Genomic DNA, 20731 nt, shown 5'->3' with positions numbered 1-20731 from the left:
AAAATGCCCGCTTCTTTCTTTCCCCCGTTAATACACTAAAAAATTCCCACTTAACCAAATTTATTTATTTTCGGTTTCCCCCCATTAAACAAAACCGTTTCCCCCCTTCTCTACTCTCTCTCTCAGCTCTCTCATTCTCTCTTCTCTCTCTCTCTCTCATTTTCTCTTCTCTCTCAATGTCTTGTCTCTCTTCTCTCTTCTCTTTTCTCTCTCATCTTTCACTGTCTCTTTAACCTAAAACTTACTTTTCACTCTCTTTAACCTAAAACCCCTAAATTTTTATGAATTAAACTTGATTAATTCATAAATCGAGGTCGATTGGTGTTGAAAAACCTTGAAGGAAGTGTGGACTACTCGATTAGTGTGTGAAAAGTAAGTTTTTTCGAATTTAATTTCAAATTTTATGTTTTGATTTTAATCGAGTTTGTTTGTACAGGTCGGTCTCTGGAGCTGGGTTTGGTTAAACTTGAAGGGGGTTTGCTCGATTAGGTAAGATTTCACATGCATGTGTATTTTTTGTTACTTTAATAGATGCATGTGTTTAATGCATGTTCTTTTTTTATGTGTTTAATGCATGTTCTTGTTTCATGTGTTAATTTTATATTTTGTTAATATTTAATGCATGTTCTTGTTTAATTTTAATAGATGCATGTGTATGGATCCTGTTTAGTGTATGTTCTTGTTTATATTCTTGTTTAGTTTAGGTGTGGAATTGTATATGTGTAAACATATGTAGTTGTAATAATTAATTTATATGTTTAATTATGCATGTTATAAGCATTCGTATTACAAGCATTCATATTACAAGCATTTGTATGTTTAATATATATGCATAATTAATTTATATGTTTAATTATGTTTAATCCTAAATAAGTAAACAACTAAGCTTTACTTCTTAATGTTTGAAATGACAAACAGGTAAGTTGCTAGGTTGTTGTTTGTCTTATAAATAAATGGACAAGTCTTGGATTTTCAAAGATAGGGATTCTTTAGAATATGAGATATGTGTTGAAAGTTTCTTAATATTTGCAGAGAGAACTCAAAGGATCCTAAGGACATCCTTTGTCCTTGTGGGCGTTGCGGTAATTTTAGAAAATATAACGTAAAAGTAATACGGGGTCATTTATATGAAAAAGGTTTTAGTTTAGGGTATATTGATTGGATTTGGCATGGAGAAACTAGTTCTAAAAGTGTTAGGTCATCTGCCGGTAGTACATTTCTACCTAAGGAGCAAAATGCTCAATCCGAAACTGTTGACGTTTGTAAAGCTGCTTATAATTCGGACGATCATGATTCGTATGACTTCAATAGGTTGATAGCTGATGCAGAACAACCTTTGTATAAGGGCAGTGAATGTACAAAGTTAGAGTAAATGTTAAAGCTACATAATTGGAAATCTAGGTTTGGTATTAGCAATAGCGCCTTCACTGATCTTCTCACTTCTGTTGGTTCTTTTCTTCCTCAAGATCATGTGTTACCGGTTAATGCGTATGAGGCAAAGAAAACCTTATCTGACTTGGGCCTCAAGTGCATTAAATTTCATGCATGTCCAAACAATTGTATACTCTACAGGGGTATAAATCTTAATGCATCTGAGTGTCCTAAATGTCGTTTATCTCGCTGGAAGGTTGCGAAAGATGGTAAACTTAGGGTAAATAGTCCAGCCAAGGTTATGTGGTATTTTCCTATCATTCCTAGGTTTAAAAGAATGTTTAAATCTCCTGATACCGCTGAACAGTTGATTTGGGATTCAAAACAACTGTCAAATGATGGTCAGATGCGGCATCCGGACGACTCTCCTTCATGGAGGAATATTGATTATCGGTGGCCTTCGTTTGCTAGTGATCCAAGAAACCTTCGATTAGCTTTAGGAGCAGATGGTATAAACCCGTTTAATAATGTCCTAAGTAATAGGTATAGCTGCTGGCCGGTAGTATTGGTAGCTTATAATCTTCCTCCATGGTTATGCATGAAGAGGAAGTTTATAATGTTATCAATATTAATTCCTGGTCCGCACGAGCCGGGAAATGATATTGACGTATACTTAGAGCCGTTGATCGATGATTTGAAGAAGCTTTGGGTAGAAGGTGAACCAAATGTCTATGACGCTTATAGTAAATCCTATTTTACTTTAAAAGCGGTTTTGATGTGGACCATAAATGACTTTCCTGGATATACAAATTTGTCCGGTTGTGTTAATAAAGGTTACAAGAGCTATCCCATATGTGGTGACGACACCGTTGCCAAATATTTAAGTCATAGTAAAAATATGTGTTATCAAGGCCATCGTCGTTATTTGGCTGACCATCACCCCTATAGCAGACAAAAGTTGGCTTTTAACGGCGAACAAGAGCTTCGGCGACCACGTCCACCCCTTTTTGTTAAAGAAGTGTTAGCACAACAGGAACAGATTAAATTTTCTTATGGCAAGGAAGTAAAGAAGTCCAAAAAGGTTGATTGTCCGTGGAAGAAAAAGTCTATTTTTTTCGAGTTAGAATATTGGAAGTTTAACCACGTTCGTCACTGTCTCAATGTTATGCACATCGAGAAGAATGTGTATAATAATATGATGGGGACATTGTTAAATATGCGGCACAAGTCAAAAGATAGCGAGGCATCTCATCATGATATGCTTGACATGGGTGTTAGGGTTGATTTAGCTCCACAAGTAGGAGAAAAGAAAACCTACGTGCCTCCTTCTGCTTTTACTTTATCAAAGGCTGAAAAAAGAACAATGTTATCATCATTCTTGAATATGAAACTTCCGTATGGACATGCATGGAACATTAAAAGCTTCATGTCCATGGCTGATTTAAAGATTTATGGGCTAAAGTCCCATGACTGCCACATCCTCCTCCAACAGTTGCTCCTGGTTGCAATTCGATCCGTTCTTCCGAAACATGTTAGGGTCACAATAATACGATTGTGTTTCTTTTTCAACTCCTTGTGCAGCAAAGTAGTCGATATTTCGAAACTAGATAAACTGTAGTCAGATTTGATATTGGCCTTGTGTGAGCTTGAAAAAAAAATTCATGCCTCATTTTTTGATGTTATGATACATCTCGTAGTCCACTTGGTTTGGGAATTGCGTTTGTATGGACCAGTGTGCTATAGGTGGATGTATGCGTTTGAACGGTTTAATAAAGTGATGAAGAGTTATATTAGAAACCATTATCATCCGGAAGGTTGTATCGCCGAAAGTTATCTTGGTGAGGAATCGGTAGAATTTTGCACCGAGTTTCTTAAAGAGAGTTGCAAAATAGCTGGTGTTCCCAAAGATCAATTCAGGCTTTCTGGTCCCTTATCCTTTATGAAGATGAAGGAAGTCGAAGAGAAAGAGCGAGATGAGGCACATTTAACTGTCCTGTTAAACAATTCTGAAGTATTTCCTTATATAATGTAAGTTCAGTTTTTGTTCTTGTAAAACCATATCTTTTCGGTAAGTATTCTTGTGAGTGAATATAATATATGTTTTTTTATCAGAAAGCATATGGAGTATCTTGAAGAAATTCATCGAGGAAAGAAAAAGAGTGTTCATTGGCTCATGGGAGAACATAATCGGCTGTTTGCTGATTGGTTCGAAAGAAAAGTTGGTTTCTCTTATTCTGACTTTTATTGTGAGTTTTATTTAATATAATTAATAAGTGGCTTATATGTAATTAATGACAATGTGTGCAGGTTAGGAGTGAACTTAAGGAAAACTGCGCCGCTGTTTCAGAAATGATAAGATGGTTGGCTGCCAAACCATCTTATTCTGTTTTGACTTATGAAGGATATGTAGTTGACGGAGTTATGTACTTCATAAAAGATCGTGATAAATCAAGGGTTGTTCAGAACAGCGGTGTTTATTTAGTTGCTAAGACGGTTCAAGTTTATAGTGCTAGGGATTTAAATCCGATCGAGAGTGATATGACGTTCTATGGCATCATTCTAGAAATATGGGAGTTGGACTACCATGATTTCAAAGCCCCTTTATTCTTGTGTAAATGGGCATCGAATGACAGAGGTATCAAAGTGGATGATCTTGGCTTCACGCTTGTGGACTTTAGTCGACAGGTCCAGAAGAAGGATAAATATGTTTTCGTTGATCAAGTGAAGCAAGTGTTTTATGTCGAAGATCCGGTTGATGCTACCTGGTCCATTGTATTAAAATCCACGACTCGAGACTATCACGATATCAACAATGAAGATAACCTAGGAGACACGACAATGGAGCATCAGCCATTTTGCTCTAATATCCCGGCATGTGATGTTGCTGATGATATGGAGCATAGGGTTAGAGAAAATGTTGAGGGAATTTGGGTTAAAAACTGAACAATATACTTATATATTGTAAAACTATGTACTATGTTGTGTGTATTCTCTTTCTAGAGTTAATACGTTTCGCTTAATGTACTATGTTACTATTTTATATGAATGCACTTATACTTTACACGTTTCGCTTAATGCACATATTTATATCAGTTGATTATTTAATTATTCATGTTCTATCTGCATATTTAATTATCTGCATATTTAATTATCTGCATATTTAATTATCTGTATATCTAATTATCTGCATATTTAATTATCTGCATATTTAATAACCATTGTGTAAACCAGATTCATACAACGGTTTTATGAACCGTTGTGAAAAAAATCACCAAAAAAAGGAGTTTGCACAACAGTTTTAAAGAACTATTGTCTTCATATGTTTCATACAACCGAAAAAGTAACCGTTGTAAAACATGATACAATGGTTTTAGAAAATTATTGTTGGTAGACATTTCACACAATAGTTCAGAAAACTGTTGTTAAACAATGCACAATAGTTTGTAAAACCTATTGTTTTAATATGGTTCATATAACGGAAATATAAAACCATTGTAAAATATGAGACAATGGTTTTATATTTTCGTTGTTGTATTCCGTTTCGCACAATTGGTTGTGTTTGCATTGTGTGTTTAACATATCACACAACAGTCCCGGAAGTGTTGTCTTTAATCACACAACTGTTTCTACCTTGTTGTCTATGAAATATTAAGACAAGATTTTGTATATAAAACTCTTGTCTATACCACTGTATTTTTTTAAAAAAAAATTGATAGAAAGAGTGCATCTCTTTCATTGCCAAATAACTAATGGACAGGAAAACAAACATATTATCCATTTGGAGCAAACATAACAACCACCATGAACAACAAACATCACCAAACCAAAATTTTAAAGTTATACATAGCAATAATGAAATATAAAAAAAAATCAATCTAGTTGAATTTGTTCATCTACATCCCTGATGTAACTAGCATCATTTTCAAAATCATCATCTGGTAAGTTGGGCATAAAAAACTCAGACTCAAGCTCTACTTCCACGGATCCCTCATTTTCATCTTCGCTATCATCATAGTGTTTTCTTTCGGGAAATTTCAACACCACGGACCATAATTTTTTAAGAGGATCGTCGATATAACAGACCTGCTTAACATGTGTTGCCAACACAAATGGATCATTAAAAAAACCAGGCCTATTCAAATTAACTAATGTATATCCTAATTCATCGACCTTAATTCCTCTGTTCATATCCACCCACTTACAGAGAAAAAGAGGGATCCTAAAGATGTTATAGTCCAACTCCCATATAAAATTTATAACACCGTAGTATGTATGTGATGTATGCTGAATATTTTTGTCTGTACCCTGCACAACCATTGTATCAGCATCTACACACACTCCACTACACTGAACTTGACGCGTATCATCACGAGACTTGGTGCTAAATGTAACCCCATGCACCTTTAGCCACTGAATGTAGGCACATCATTATTAGGCCCGTCTGCGACCCACCTTATATGTTGCGGTACCTCCTCTCCATCTAGTAAATTTGATGCAATCTGTGAAAAATTAAATTACACTTAATTTGCAAGGTTTCCAATAATAACAATGGAGGTAAATGACTGAATATTAACAATTAAGCAAACGTAAAACCTTTTCTTTAAACCATTTTGGGAAAGTTTCATTTTGCTTATTCTTTAGCCAGATTTCGTCATTTCCACGTTCCGGAAATTGGTCCATCAAAAATGACAAGTGTTCCCTACAATTAAAATGGCAGATATAAAGAATTTTGATATAGGGATGGTTATAACTAAACTGCGCATGAAGGATAATAAAAATACTTACTCAAAATATGGCACAACATCCGTACTATTTTGTAGGACACACAAATGTGCAAGGTGCAAATCTTTGGTGCTCGGGGTGATCATTGTTGCACCAGATAGTGGTCTGCATATTGCATCCTTTGTACGTCTGCCATTTTCTGGAACTCTGACAGTTGATTCCTCAAAGTTAACCAAACACTCAACTGCCTCCTCAGCAATATATGCCTCAGCAATACAACCCTCCGCGCGAGCCCTGTTCCTTACATATCCTTTAAATATTTTCATGTACCTTTCGAACGGATACATCCACCTAAGGAAAATTGGCCAGCATAGCTCAACCTCTCGCACAAGATGAATCGAAAGGTGAATCATTATGTCAAACAAGGAAGGGGGGAAATATTTTCAAGTTGGCATATTGTTATAATTAGTTGAGACTGCATTTTTTCCAATTTATCGGCTTCAATAACTTTGCTACAAATAGCCTTAAAGAACAGACAAAATCTAATAACGGTGTCCCTGACCTTTTTATGCAGTGACGATCGAATTGTAATTGGGAGTAGGTGATGCAAAATCATATGGCAGACATGGGATTTCATTCTGGTAAGTCGGAGAGTTTCCATCGATACCAAGCTCCTAATATTAGAACAAAATCCATCAGGCAACTTCATTCCCAAATATGATGAGCAAATAGTTTTTTTCAGAATGTGTCGAATTCCAAGATGCCAATATTTGTTTTTACTCTGTGTGGAAGGCCTATCACTCTCTCTTAAATCAGTTTCAGAAAATGGCTCAATATCTGGATGTCGCATAAATCGTTCAGCCCCGGCAATCACCCATCTTCTTTTTGCTGATGATAGCTTCCTTTTCTTCAAAGCTACAACTCTAGAAACAAAGGCAATTCAAGAGATTCTGAGCTCGTATAAAAGATTCTCGGGTCAAGCTGTCAATTTTCAGAAATCAGCCATTTTCTTCAATGCAAATGTCCATAAAGACAAACAAATGGAGATCAAACAAACCTTGGGAGTATTCAATGATATTGGGAACAGCAAGTATCTCGGCTTACCATCGCTGATAGGTAGGTCCAAGAAGACAGTCTTCAGATATCTGAAAGACAGAGTGTTTCAAAAAATCCAAAGTTGGAGCTCAAAATTACTATCTCGGGCGGGGAAAGCAATCATGATCAGGAATGTGGCCCAGATGATTCCTACATACACAATGTCATGCTTTATGGTTCCAAAGACTCTTTGCCAAGAAATTGAAAGGTTAATGAACGCGTTCTGGTGGAAGTCAAATGCTTCGACTGGCAAGGGGATACGATGGTGTGCCTGGGACAAAATAAGCATGTCAAAAAAAAGTGGCGGCCTTGGATTTAGAGACCTCCATGGTTTTAACTTGGCACTCTTAGGGAAAAAATGTTGGAATCTTATCAACAAGCCTGATTCTCTGGTAGCTAGAGTTCTAAAAGCTCGATATTATCCTAACTGCCATTTTCTTCAAGCTAGTCGTGTAGGGGGATCGAGTTATACTTGGTCTGGTCTGTGGGAAGCTAAAGAAAACATGAAAAATGGAATGAGATGGATTTTAGGGGATGGTAAATCAATTAATATAAAGTCTGACAGATGGTTAAGGAATAAGGCTGATCTTCGAGTCAATTTAGAGCAAACAGATGATGTTAACAACTTAAAGGTCAGTAATTTTTTTCAGATTAACACAAAGATATGGGACGAGGAAAAAGTGAGATCACAGTTCAACAATGAAGATGCAAATGCCATTCTTAATACCCGAATACCAAATATGTGTATCAAAGACAGACTGGCCTGGTCCCATTCTCCCAATGGGCAATACACGGTGAAGTCGGGGTATCATCAGTGGAATAAGAATCACACTGTGGTAACTGGGATACATCAGTCTAGAGGTTGGTGTAAAATTTGGGTGTTACAAATCCCTCACAAAGTAAGAATCTTTCTGTGGAGGTTCTGCAGAAATACCATTCCAGTCAGGTACTTAATTAGAGGCAAAGGAATCATAGTTCCAATCTATTGCCCGATGTGCACTGGAGATATTGAGCACCTCATGCATTTGTTTTTGGACTGTAGTTTCGCCAAAGAGTGTTGGTGGAATGTGGGCTTGAGTTACGATATGTGGTCAGTAGAAAATGCAGCTGACTGGTTGCTTGAGAAGCTGAGTACTGAATCCAGTGAGGTTTTGACAAAGATTGCAACAGTCCTGTGGGGAGTCTGGTTTGTGAGAAACAAGAAAATATTTGAAGAAAGAACCATGACACCAGTTGTGGTCATGAAATGGAGCAAAAAGCAGGTTCGAGAGTGGAAAAAAGTAAACAAGAAATACCTTGAAACTTCAGGACATAACTCATTTGTTTCACAGCAGGAAAATAAGTGGACACCTCCTAGCCTGGTTTCATTCAAGGTAAATGTGGATGCTGCAGTGAAGGAAGGTCAGGACTCATTTGTAGTTGGTATGGCTCTCAGGAATAATCATGGCCAGTTCTTAGCAGGAAGAGTAATGAGATTTGCAGGCAGCACGCATGTAGTGGAGGCAGAAATGGTAGGGATCGTAGAGGCTCTCTCATGGATAAACCAACTTCCAGTGACAATAGTGACCATTGAGAGTGATTCTCAACTCTGCGTCAACGCGATAAAAGGGAACAACACAAATCTGCTCGAGTTTGGTAATCTGGTGCATCAATGTAAATTCATGATTTAGAGCAGAGGTGGGGTGTTGGTAGATTTTGTTAGAAAGCAAGCTAACAGGGTGGCACATAAGATTGCCAAAATCCCTTGTGCGCTAAATTGCTTCTTGGATTTTATGTCTCCTCCAGCTTTTTTGTTAGAGACGATTATGTCGGATTGTTTGATGAATTAATGAAGTACTTCTTTTGCTCAAAAAAACCAAAGACCCTAGCAACCAAATTTTCAATGATCCATCCATAAAATAGTATAAATTTAATTTTAGCCCATGTAGCTAATAGAACTAATTATATTTAACTTTTTTTAATTCTGATCAATAATATAACTTTGTTTAAGCCGGAATAAATAACTTATATTATTATTAATTTCGTTTACACCTGTATGAAGCACTAAAAACTTGTATAAGCCCGTAAGGGTTGGCTCAGTTGGTTAAAACTTGTATAAACTTTTATATGTATTTATGTGATTTTAAATGCATTTTTATATGTGATTTTATATGCATTTTTATTTGATTTTAAATGCATCGTTAATTGTTTTAAATGAATTTGTAGGAACGATATGTCGCCATTCTCGAGCGCATGCCTGTGGAGGTTACACAAACGGGTGATCGGGATGAGTCGTGGGATTGGTGGATGGAAGCCTTGGAGGTCCCCCAAGGTACAAGGCCGAAAAAGAATTATGTGGTGGGGTTCCCCAATGCTCGGGCCACCGGTCTCTTGCCTACACTTGCTACCCGGTACCGAGATTCCACACGGAATGAAGCCGGCTCATCCCCATCCGCTCCGAGACAACGTGAAGCCATCCCCAATAATGTATATCTTGCCATCGTGAGGAATGTGCTTACGGAGATCCGTGCTAATCTAAATCGGTTTGCTCGCCAACTTTCCGATGCGGGGATAGCTATATTCGCACGTACTGCTCTCGAGGCCTCGGTGGCGAGATCGTGCATATCGTGGGCTCCTTGATTGAAGATATCGTTCAAAAGACGGAAGCTCGTGTTGCGGAGGTATAATTTTTGAACTTCTTGTTTAATTATTTGTTTCATTCACATGTAAATTTTGTTTCTTCTTTTTAACTAGTTTAATTAAACTTGTGTATCTAGGAAAATAATCGGTGTGCTATGGAAGTCGATAAGGATCACACGTCTGAGGATGAGACCTCCGATGACGAGGACTTTGATGACGGCGGCGGTGATGGCGGTGGATCGTCCGATGTTGATTTGTCGGATTAGTTTACATTGATCGATTTTAAGACTTAATTTGATGGTCATGGGATGGTTTTTAAGACTTAATTTGTCGGATGTAATATAGTACGTTGTGATGGTTTGATACTTTGTCGGTTATTTAGGATTGATTATAATGATGTAATGATACGGTTTAATACTCCGGTTATCGGAGTTTGTGAATGTTTGTGTTGGATTTAATTACTATGGTTTAATTGTGAAATTTACTAGTTTTTGCGAATGATTTTGAGTAGTATAGTTTAATGATTGTCATTGTTGTTTGGTTGTGATTGGATTGGATTTGTGTATTGATTTGGTTTGGTATACAAGGACTGCAGAAAAACCTGTAATTTTTTTTAAAATCAGACCTTAAAACCGACCGAAAACAGGCATAACCGACCACTTTTGACCATTACAAAACCCAGAAAACCGACCGTCAAGGGACATAACCGACCACCTTCTACATAAAACCGACTGTCTCCTTTAGAAAGTGGTCGGTTTTAGGACGGTCGGTTATGATATTTAAGTTAGCTTTTGAAATAAAACCGACCAATGTGCACACTTTGACCACGGTCGGTTATGAGTTCCAGTCAACTTTTTAAAATAGACATAATCGACCACTTACGGTCGGTTATGACCACTTTTGCCCATTACAGATCCCAGAAAATCGACCGTCAATGGACATAACCGACCACCTTCTTCATAAAACCGACCGTCTCCTTTAGAGGGTGGTCGGTTTTAGGACGGTCGGTTATGACATTTGAGTTAGCTTTTGAAATAAAACCGACCGATGTGCACACTTTGACCACGGTCGGTTATGAGTTCCAGTCAACTTTTTAAAAATAGACATAACCGACCACCTTCGGTCGGTTATGACTCAGTGACATGGCAACACGTGTGCACACGTGTTGCCACGTGTACACAGTGACCCCACATCTGAATAAAATGTCCAGGCACTTAACCGACCACTATGTTGGTCGGTTATGAGGGTTAAACCCGACCAAAAGTCATAACCGACCAGGCTAAAACCGACCATGCCCTGTGGTCGGTTATGACTATTTTAACCGACCGTTTTGCCTCTTCACCGACCGTTTTTACGGTCGGTTTTGTCCTGTTTTCTTGTAGTGTATACAGTGGGTAAGAGGTAACTCTTTCCTATTATATATTCTTAATACAATCATAAATACAAAATGATTATATTTTTCTAACATTATTCAAACATCAATTACTATATAATGTACTAATACTATCCTAACTAGAGAGATTTAACAAATCAAAAATATAAAAGGATTACATTAGTCTACTAATATTTAAACACCAAAATATGATTCAATGAAGTAGATAAGATATTATTAGATATTTCATTATATATAGCTATAATTCAATTCAAAATCACTATATTTCTTAATATCTGCATATTTGTTGCAACAATATTACGAAAAATTATAAAAAATAAAAATAATATTGGAACAATATTAGATATAACAATATATATGTACATTAAAAATTATTAAAATAAATTTATAAAATCTTAAAAAATAAAAGTAAATTTAAAAAACCGTACTTTGCAGAGGTTATAACTTATAAGCTAGTTATATATAATAAGCTTTGAAAAATTATATGTACCGTCAAAATAATCTCAAAAGTTGATTTTATATAAACTAAAAATAGACATTTAAGATTATATCCTATTAAAATAAATATATTATTAATACAATTATAAATACAAAATAATTATGTTGTTCACTCCAATTCAAGTTGCAATGCTCTAATACAAACCTAAATAGAATAGAATATGATTGATTTAACAAATCATATATATATAAGAATTACATTATTTTACTACTAATTAAACACCAAAATAAACTGCTATTCAAACCCCAGTTGCAATACAAAGTCATCATGCAATTCTAGATAGAAAATAATTAGAGAGATTAAATCAATCATAAATATAATAAAATTATATTGTTTTACTGCTATTTAAACACCAAAACCTGAACAATATTGTTACAACCAAGTAGAATATGATTAGATACGTACACAATCCTGATTCTATAATACAATTTTATCAAATTTGTTGCTAATTTATAATAATAATTCTATTTAAATATAATAAAATATTTAATAATTGAAAATTGAAAAAAAAATTGAATTTAAATTTGATTCTACTGCAAAATATTTTTGGATAAGTATGATTTTACAGTAATTCTACTACAAAATAACTTTAAATTATTTCATCAAATTTCAATTATTTTTTAAATAAAAAAATTTTGTAACTTTATTTTAATTTGATAATTAAAATTTATAATTAAATATGATAGAAAATTAAATAAAATATGTATTTATATGTTTTAAATAGTGGTGCACATGGGTTGACGAAACCGATCAAACCGACCCAAGCCGACCCTATTTTTGACCAATTAAATCGAACCATTACAACCCGATATTAAGTTGGGTTAAAAATACGTTAACCCGACTTTAATGGTTTGGGTATGGATTTTAAGTTAATTTTAACCAACTCAACCCAACCCGATTTTTTAATTTATTCGTATAAATATATATTGTGTACATCTCTATTTTATACTTCTTGTATTAATATGTTGTTCAATTTCAAACTAAATTTGTTGCATATCAATTATAGTCAATTAGATAATTTGTTTTTCATACACCATTAGAGATCCTTTGTACTTTTTTGTATATAAAATATATTTTACTACGAATAAGCCTAAGAGTGTAACATAGAGTCTATACATTCCGAAAGATATCTAAAAAATGTTCTCGAATGACACATAACATGATCTTGTTTGCGGATTCGTATGTCTTCATAAGTAGTCTCATACTCCCTCAGTCCCTTCCGATTGTTTACATTTCTGAGAAAGTGTCTGACACGCATTTTAAGGTACATAAAAAATATAGTTATGTAACTTATTTTTATAATTTTCTTTTTCTGAATAAAAGTTGAATGTTTTAATTTTTATTCAGAAAAACAAAATTGTAAAAAAAAATTACAGAACTACACTTTATATGCACCTTAAAATGCGTGTCAGACACTCTCTAAAAAATGTAAACAATTGAAAGGGACGGAGGGAGTATCATAAATAATGTTATATCAATTATTTATTTTAAATGACTTTGAACAAACCGTTCAACTCAACCCAAACCGAATCAGCCCGATTAATAAAGGATAGGGTTGGGTTGCATTTTTATTTTTTAAGGGTCAGATTGTGAATTTTCAAACTGATTTAATTGGGTCGGGCTGCTAAAATGACTCTGACCCTACCAACCCGACCCATGCGCACACTGTAATTCATTTCCACATCCATAATTTTTCAATATCTGCATATTTGTTGCAAAAATATTGCAACAAATTATAAAAAATAAAAATAATATTGCAAAAATATCGGAAATAACAATGTACGGTACATATATACATTAAAAAATTATGAAAATATTTTTTTTAAAAAGTAAAATTTTAAAAAGCCGTAAAAAAATTAATAAATTTTAAATTTTTAAAAAATATAAAATATAAATTTAAAAAATTATGCATCGCCCGAGTTAGAAGCTAATAATATTAAAAAAAATTATAAATAAATTTCATTATTCAATTTAAAATAAACTTTAAGCTACATAATTGGATTCTAAAATTGGAAAAAAAATTTGATGTATCCAAAAGAAACTGTTATTATTAGAAGAATATAGAAATGTACCGGATTCTGGAGACTAGATCGAATGAAGTACAAAAAATGGAACTTGACTGAGGATAAGAATTCAAAATTGGAAATTGTAAAAAAATAATGTTATTATAATATATATATATATATAATATATGAACTGGATCGGCTTATTAACGGATGGGATCGGCCTAAATCCATATCCGCTTCATTTATAGTCGGATTTTTCTTATCGGATCTGGATCGAATTTTTAATAGGCCGATTCATATCCGCTAAAATAATCTCGAATCGGGTAGTATAAATAATTATCGATCAAACAGCAGTCTCGTGTTAGTACAAATAATTATCATAGTAACAAATAATCCTGAAAAGCATCAAAAATTGAAGATAAAGAAACCAGAGCCCCATAAAATCATAGTTACTCAGCGATTATTGGCGGTAGCATCATAAACTTTATTTTTCTTAAGTCGAACTCTAGAGTCCTTTGACGCTCAAGATGCTTCGAAACATAACCTTGAGTAAAGCCCAACAACAGGGAGCTTTGTTTTTAAAAGAGATGAACTCATTACTCATCTACTTCACAATCGGAACTGATCCCCCAGCAGCTACAATTCGTTGCTCCAGCTGCAGATAACAAAGAACATCATATCTTTTAGCAAAAGTTGGCTAAAATAACTTAGGTTGTAATAAAATGTAATGATGAGCGTGCTTTACCGCGAGCATTGTTTGGAACTTGCTCTTCACAAGGTAGTACTCATCTTTCAATTGTCGCAGACATCTCAAGCACCTGCATTACACATTTTAGCCATCCCATGCCATCATCTTAAAAAAACATATTAGGCCGCAATACTAAAAACAAAAGTGCAACTAACAGATGATACAGGGTACTCCATAACTGACCTGATGATAATCAATAAATGACTCTTTTTAACAAGTTTAGGAAAGAATTCAAGAACTTGTCAATATGCTTTAACTTTTATAGGAACTTGCTGATATGACTTAATAAATCCCTTTCCCTTGCCCAAAGCATGCAGAAATTCCATCAATTTGGCTTGTGCAGGATAGTTATCAATTTTTTTACTTAGAGGTTCAATTTGGCTATCTTCATGGTTCAGTCATCATACATTGACAAACTTCGGTTATGAAATATAGCCTAAACATTAATTATTATGCTAGAGTGAAAAGAAAGACTAACCCTTCTAAGTTCTTAGATTTGTAACAAGATCTGAAGGTAACACAAGCGTTGTTCATTCTTTGAGTACCAAGGCTGTTGCAAAGAAAATTATAAGTCAGCTTTACAAAATAACCAATAACAATAACATTGAGCGAACGAAAGTAATAAAACGTTGCCTACAGAAAGACAAATTTTTTAGCTAACACAATGCGCAGTAGAAAAAGAATATAACAGGGAGAAGTTGTAATAAACAACGCAATTACACAACTATGTCAGTCTAAGTAGGAAAGCAATTCCATGGACAAGAGTCCCACTACATCGTCAAGAATCAGATTGAAATCGTTGCCTGTTAGTATCACACAAATGCTGTAATTAAAAATCGCAATATGTTTTTTTTTCAAATATGGAGAGCTCTTTACGGAACAGGCCAAGAGATAGATGAACTCCTAATATAAATACATCAAACCAAGTACAATAGATTCCAACAGAAGTAAGGGGATGGCATGAAAACCAAATAAAGGACTCCTATGTAGAAAGCATGATACAAAATCATAATTTCCTGCAAATATAGGAAGTTCGCTACTGTCATGAATTGTTACAAAATAAATCTCTACAACGTGCTGAGTTTTTGCAGCATTAATTCATAATCATTGAATTTTCTAGTTTTGCATTTTCTTATTTTGGTGTGGATAAGATGGATATTTTTCTTTCGATGAATGAACTGTGTTCTGGTATATGATTGTGAGCAGCTTAGAAATGGTTCAAAGCAATCAAGCAACCAATTAAACCGTGATTTTGGGTTTTGTGCCACATTACTGGGGTCTGTTGTGGTTCAAATGTCCATTAAAAAAGATGATTTTGGTTCACTTGCTCTCTGCTACACAAAGCTTAGAAAGAGTTTGATATTGTGATCTAAAATGATTCCCAATGAACAGGCTAGTGATGCATAGCCAATATGAATCTCACTTAAAGGCAAATAAATCTGAGTTCAATTGTAACACAAATGGAGCTTTGTCATTAGCTGAGAATATGAGAGGATACCTTAAGCTACCATCGTATAGTGGCACCGCAAAATCATCAACTTTCTCATAATCAACATCCATTTGGTCACTGTTTAATCAAAGAAACCAGAAGCAAGTTAAATTCAAAATTATATATAATAAATTTCAAAGCTATCATAAATAAAAACTTACAGAGCAGTGGCTAAATTCTGCAGATATCTCTCAGAATCTTCGAAGAAAAGAGCAAGCAATTCACTCATAACATGTGGTTCATTTTCAGTCAGCATCTGAACATTTCCGAAATGTTTTTCCAATAGCCCCTATATTTTTATGTAAAAAAAACATGTTAGATCATGTTTCTAGAGTTATATTTATGTTCACATAAAATATATTAAGTAAAAAAAATAGAAGAACTTACCTCACTGTAAAGAGATGACAAGAAATCAACATACTGTTGCTGCAATACATTCACCACTTCCATGGTTCCACTGCTTTTTTAAACTCCAATTCAGTTTGCTCCTTGCTTGCTTTATATACTTGAGCCAGACCGGCTGTAGAAGTAAACGAGTACTTATTTTTCCGGATAGGTTTAACATGAGAAATTATTGTAAATCAGGAATATCCTGATTTTTAGAAGATTCAAAGGGAGGCGTGTGTATCAAGTTGTATTACTGAGACTAATTTTAGGATCTTAATTGAAGACTATAGTGAAATTTCCATAAAAAGAAGTTGTTAATTTGCTCTAAAACTTGGTAACTGAAAATTAATTGCAAAAATTATGCAGAGACACAGCAGAGTCCCTTGTAAACAGAAAGCTGATGCTGTACACCGTGTAAAAGTGTTCTAAGTTCTAACAAAAAATTGGTCCTGTTTTTTCAGTAGATTAAAGAATCGAAACAATATTTGAAAATCATGCTATCCAACACCATAAACACTGATTTCCATTCAAAAAATTACACATCAGGACTTTGATTTTCTGTAATTAAGACAAGATATGTAGCCATTTGCATGAAAAGATACACCGTTGCTTAGCATCAATATAAGCATACATCAACAACAAACATCGATTTGCAGACAGCAATGGAAGTGCAGTTCAAATCTCTGTCAGCCCCGAAAGACTATGCCACATTTGAGGAATCGTAATCCTGACATTATCTGGAGTTCTGCTTCTGATGATTACCAGAGTTCTAATGCTGACGAACTCCAGCCTTTTAATTTTTTCCCCAGACTTCTGACATCAACAAAAGAAGTGTAGTAATACCTAAACCGTACATTTTATCCCAGGATATATGTCAAAGTTTTAAAATCACAAGACCTGTCTAAAAAGTTTTAAAATCAAAACACCTGTTCAAAAGAAGTGCTTCAAGAAGATTTAAACCTGATTGAAAATTTAAATTTCAAAAGAATTATAACTAGAAATCACTAATCATAATAACTGATATCAAAAAATAGATTATTAAAACTAAATGCCCCATGTCCATGTTGGTGAATTCAGAAAAAGAAACCGGACTCAGAAAATGCCGTTAATAAGGAAATACAACAAGTAAATAGTAGGTCACTGTTAGCCTTAAGGTTCAATAATTCCTTTCCTTTAGATGTCTACAATGTACCACTGCAAGTACTGCCAAGATGAAAACATTGCATATAGTTTGGCGGAGGCTCCTGGATTAATTCGGGCCATCTAATCTTCTTTCCATTCTAAAATATGAGCATCAAAGCATGGAGCTACCTTCATAGCCAGAGCCCAGAGACAAGCATCACTCATCAGTGTTATTTGATCTTTGCTTTTGCACCTGCCTTTCCTGTCACTGATGGCATGCCGGTATGACAATCTTATTCTGTCCATGCTAACTTGAATACAAATGGTTCAAGAAGTTCTCAGTCCTAGAAGGCCGCTTTTGAGATACGAGCCTTTTGTTTCAAAAATGTTTCAAGAAGTTCATGATACTCGGTTTGTCAAATAGGAATGCTAAAAACAATACTTATAAATCCAAGGGTACACATTACAACATTATCATACTGAAACTGGGGCATGATTGGTTACAAACTGATATACGTATTACTAACACCAGATGACCAGATACGCTACTGCAAATAGATCTATCTAATCCAGAATCACAACAAAGTAGGGAATCAAAGTGGTCAATTTACAAAATCTCAGAAGATATCAATTTAAACTAAGTAAAGATACATTATATCAGAAGATTGGATTAAGGAAAAATACTTTATATCAGAACAAATAAATTTCATCTTAGTAAAGATAAGGTTTCAAATTTGAGAACCATTTGAATGATCATACCATGCACACAAACCTATGCAATAGTGCCAATGTTTGGCCAATTCAAATGCCAGAATGGACCACTTACAAAATGAATTTAATAAGCATTCAACAGTCAACACCATCTACACCATTACTATTATATACCATTTCTAATGCTAGTTGAGATGGTATTTTTGGTCCCATACATTAAACTACCATATGTTTGTATCAAAGAAGATTATGTTAATTAAGCAAAAGGAAAAGAAAAAGATCTTGTCTAACCTGGTAATAATTTAAGCAACAAAGTTTCGTTCCTTAATATTATTTTAATCAAGTGGAACAACCACTCTTGGGGGTATTAATCTGGTCCTAGTCTTCTTCACCAACCTTAAAATGTTTTGTTAAGTAAATCAAAGGAAAGATATATAAAATGCATGACAAAAACAAGTCTACAAAAAGTATGGCCTTTACTATTATATATGCTTTATTGAGTGGAAATTTCGACACTGACTTTTCTATAGCCTTTCCAGAATTTCGACATTGCCTTTACTATTATGCTTTATTAAGTGGAAACTTAAAATCATCAAGCAGCTTAAATAATTCAATTTTTCACTTGAGAACTTGACTAGAAGTCTAAAAAAGACTGCAGTTACTTGACATGTTTTATATATTTACCATTATCAAGTGGTATAATAATTGCTCAGAAGCTGAATTCCAGAGCAGGATGAAAGGACAATCATATGCTCATTACACTATAGAAAAACAGACCAAATCAAGATTACAAATCAAAACAGTATGTTATATAAACTGCATGACAAAAACAAGTCTACAAAGAGTTAGTAATGTCCCCATTCACAGACTTTTTTGTAGCCTTCCCACAATTTTGACATTGCCTTCACTATTATGCTTTATAAAGTGGGAATTCAAAATTATGAAGCAGCTTAACTAACACAATTCTTTCACTTGAGAACTTAACTAAAAGTCCAAAAAAAGACTGCAATGACATGTTCTAAATATATTCCACTGTCTTGTTTAATCAAGTTGTATAATATTAGCTCAGAAGCTGAATTGCAGAGCAGGATGAATGATCATTCATATGCTCATTACACTACAGAAAAAAAATTAGACGAAATAACATAATCTAGATTACAAATCATAACACAAGTATAGTTCACGAAAATTCAATACAAACACTTACATCAAGTCATGAACTCCTATCAGGTGTTTTAGCTTCATAGACTCTAAATCCTCCAATATCATTTGCAATTTAACAAGGCCAAAGACTTTGCGGAATCACCAAACCTTTGTTCAACCAAAGCAATAGTCCTTTTTTGCATACTAATCAAAACCGTGTTCCAAGTATTAACTCTAGAATTAGCAGGTAAAATTCCAACATTCATTTCAGCCAAATCCTCAGCCTTAACACCAACAACTTCCTCAGGTGTAGCACCATCTAACAACCAAATCAAACACGAAGCAAACCCTTTAGTAATTTCAGAATCACTGTCAACTCGAAACCTCATAAACCCTTCAAAGTCCATTTTCACTTCTAACCATACTTGAGCTGTGCATCCTGGAACTTTATTTTCCTCTGACCTTATAGACTCGTCTAAAAATGGTAACAATGTTGCGTAATGTAACAATGCCTTGACTCTATCAATAGGCTCTTTTAATGACTTGAACTCCGCAATTAAACACTGAACTTTACGTGCAACAGTATTGCAAGAATTCACACTCGGGTTCACAATTCTTGGTGAACAAACGGACTGTTTGCATTTTAAAGAAAAGTGTGTGAGTGTGTGTTTTCTTGAAATTTTATTTCTGGGCATAATATTTACATGTGTGTTGATAAATATCGAAGAGGTTGAAGATGAAGAAGACAAAGATAGAGGTGGTTGTGAAGATGTGGAAATTAAGGAAAACATGTTTGAATAGTTATGGTTGTAAGTATGTGTTTGTGTAATGGACTGGTTGTGTTTGATCGGAAATACAAGATTATATATAGAGATAGATAAGTCGGCGGCGAAGAAGAAGTTGGATATGCTAGAAGTGCGGAGTGATGTAAGAAAAATTAGTCAAAATCTTACTAAATAACCAATAAACAAGATAATCTCTAAAGTTTCTGTCCATTTTCTTGTATTAGTCAATTCAAATGCATAAGGGGTTTTATCGATAAAGCACACACAAAGTTGGATAGAAGACAGGCATGTTCGCAGCAAACGTAGCAGATAGCAGCCAAAAAATTACATAAAACTTTGTAATAAACAATGCTACCAGGAATATTTAAGCAGCAATGCAATTACATGACTAAAAGCACCCTTACATTCAAAATTAATACTGTATTATGTTGATTACAATTCTATGCTATTTACACAACATCGTTAAATGGCTTTCCAAACATGGAGTTCTCCTGTGAATAAACTGTGAATAAACCGCAAATAAAAGAAACTCCAAAGTAAAAAAGACTTTGCGTGTCACAACCAATATATAGACTCCTACATGAGTTCAAAGAAAGCATTAAAACCAATAAAAAAGCACAGCTATATAGAAAGCATAATCT

At 34.4% G+C, this 20731-nt stretch overlaps 3 protein-coding genes across 3 annotated transcripts; 1 reads left to right on the top strand and 2 right to left on the bottom strand.

The window, feature by feature from the left end:
• The first annotated feature begins 1372 nt into the window (after window positions 1-1372).
• On the top strand, window positions 1373-2989 carry LOC141664533 (uncharacterized). The gene has a single exon (XM_074470490.1). It carries the CDS (start codon window positions 1373-1375, stop codon window positions 2987-2989), a length of 1617 nt encoding a protein of 538 aa, XP_074326591.1.
• A 10975-nt stretch (window positions 2990-13964) lies between these two features.
• On the bottom strand, window positions 13965-20236 carry LOC141663644 (histidine-containing phosphotransfer protein 1-like). Its single transcript, XM_074469435.1, has 7 exons — window positions 19370-20236; window positions 16330-16462; window positions 16104-16231; window positions 15952-16020; window positions 14932-15003; window positions 14451-14523; window positions 13965-14360 (listed from the first exon to the last, which is right to left on the bottom strand). Exons 2-7 carry the CDS (start codon window positions 16390-16392, stop codon window positions 14310-14312), a joined length of 456 nt encoding a protein of 151 aa, XP_074325536.1. The 5' UTR covers window positions 16393-16462; window positions 19370-20236; the 3' UTR covers window positions 13965-14309.
• On the bottom strand, window positions 19428-20000 carry LOC141664532 (sufE-like protein 2, chloroplastic). Its single transcript, XM_074470489.1, has one exon. The coding sequence runs from the start codon at window positions 19998-20000 to the stop codon at window positions 19428-19430; it is 573 nt and encodes a 190-aa protein (XP_074326590.1).
• Window positions 20237-20731: the final 495 nt, after the last annotated feature.

Source organism: Apium graveolens, chromosome 6, assembly GCF_009905375.1.
Source record: "Apium graveolens cultivar Ventura chromosome 6, ASM990537v1, whole genome shotgun sequence".
NCBI lineage: Eukaryota > Viridiplantae > Streptophyta > Magnoliopsida > Apiales > Apiaceae > Apium > Apium graveolens.
This window is presented reverse-complemented; position numbering and strand designations above follow the sequence as displayed.

What these genes read in the sequence shown, in the direction of transcription:
- LOC141663644 (XM_074469435.1), bottom strand. Translation starts at nt 16,392, where the DNA reads ATGGAAGTGGTGAATGTATTGCAGCAACAGTATGTTGATTTCTTGTCA. An exon ending in TGTCATCTCTTTACAGTGAG is followed by an intron (nt 16,232 to 16,329) that starts GTAAGTTCTTCT and finishes ATAAAAATATAG; the next exon opens with GGGCTATTGGAAAAACATTT. An exon ending in CAGAATTTAGCCACTGCTCT is followed by an intron (nt 16,021 to 16,103) that starts GTAAGTTTTTAT and finishes TTGATTAAACAG; the next exon opens with TGACCAAATGGATGTTGATT.
- LOC141664533 (XM_074470490.1), top strand. Translation starts at nt 1,373, where the DNA reads ATGTTAAAGCTACATAATTGGAAATCTAGGTTTGGTATTAGCAATAGC.
- LOC141664532 (XM_074470489.1), bottom strand. Translation starts at nt 20,000, where the DNA reads ATGCCCAGAAATAAAATTTCAAGAAAACACACACTCACACACTTTTCT.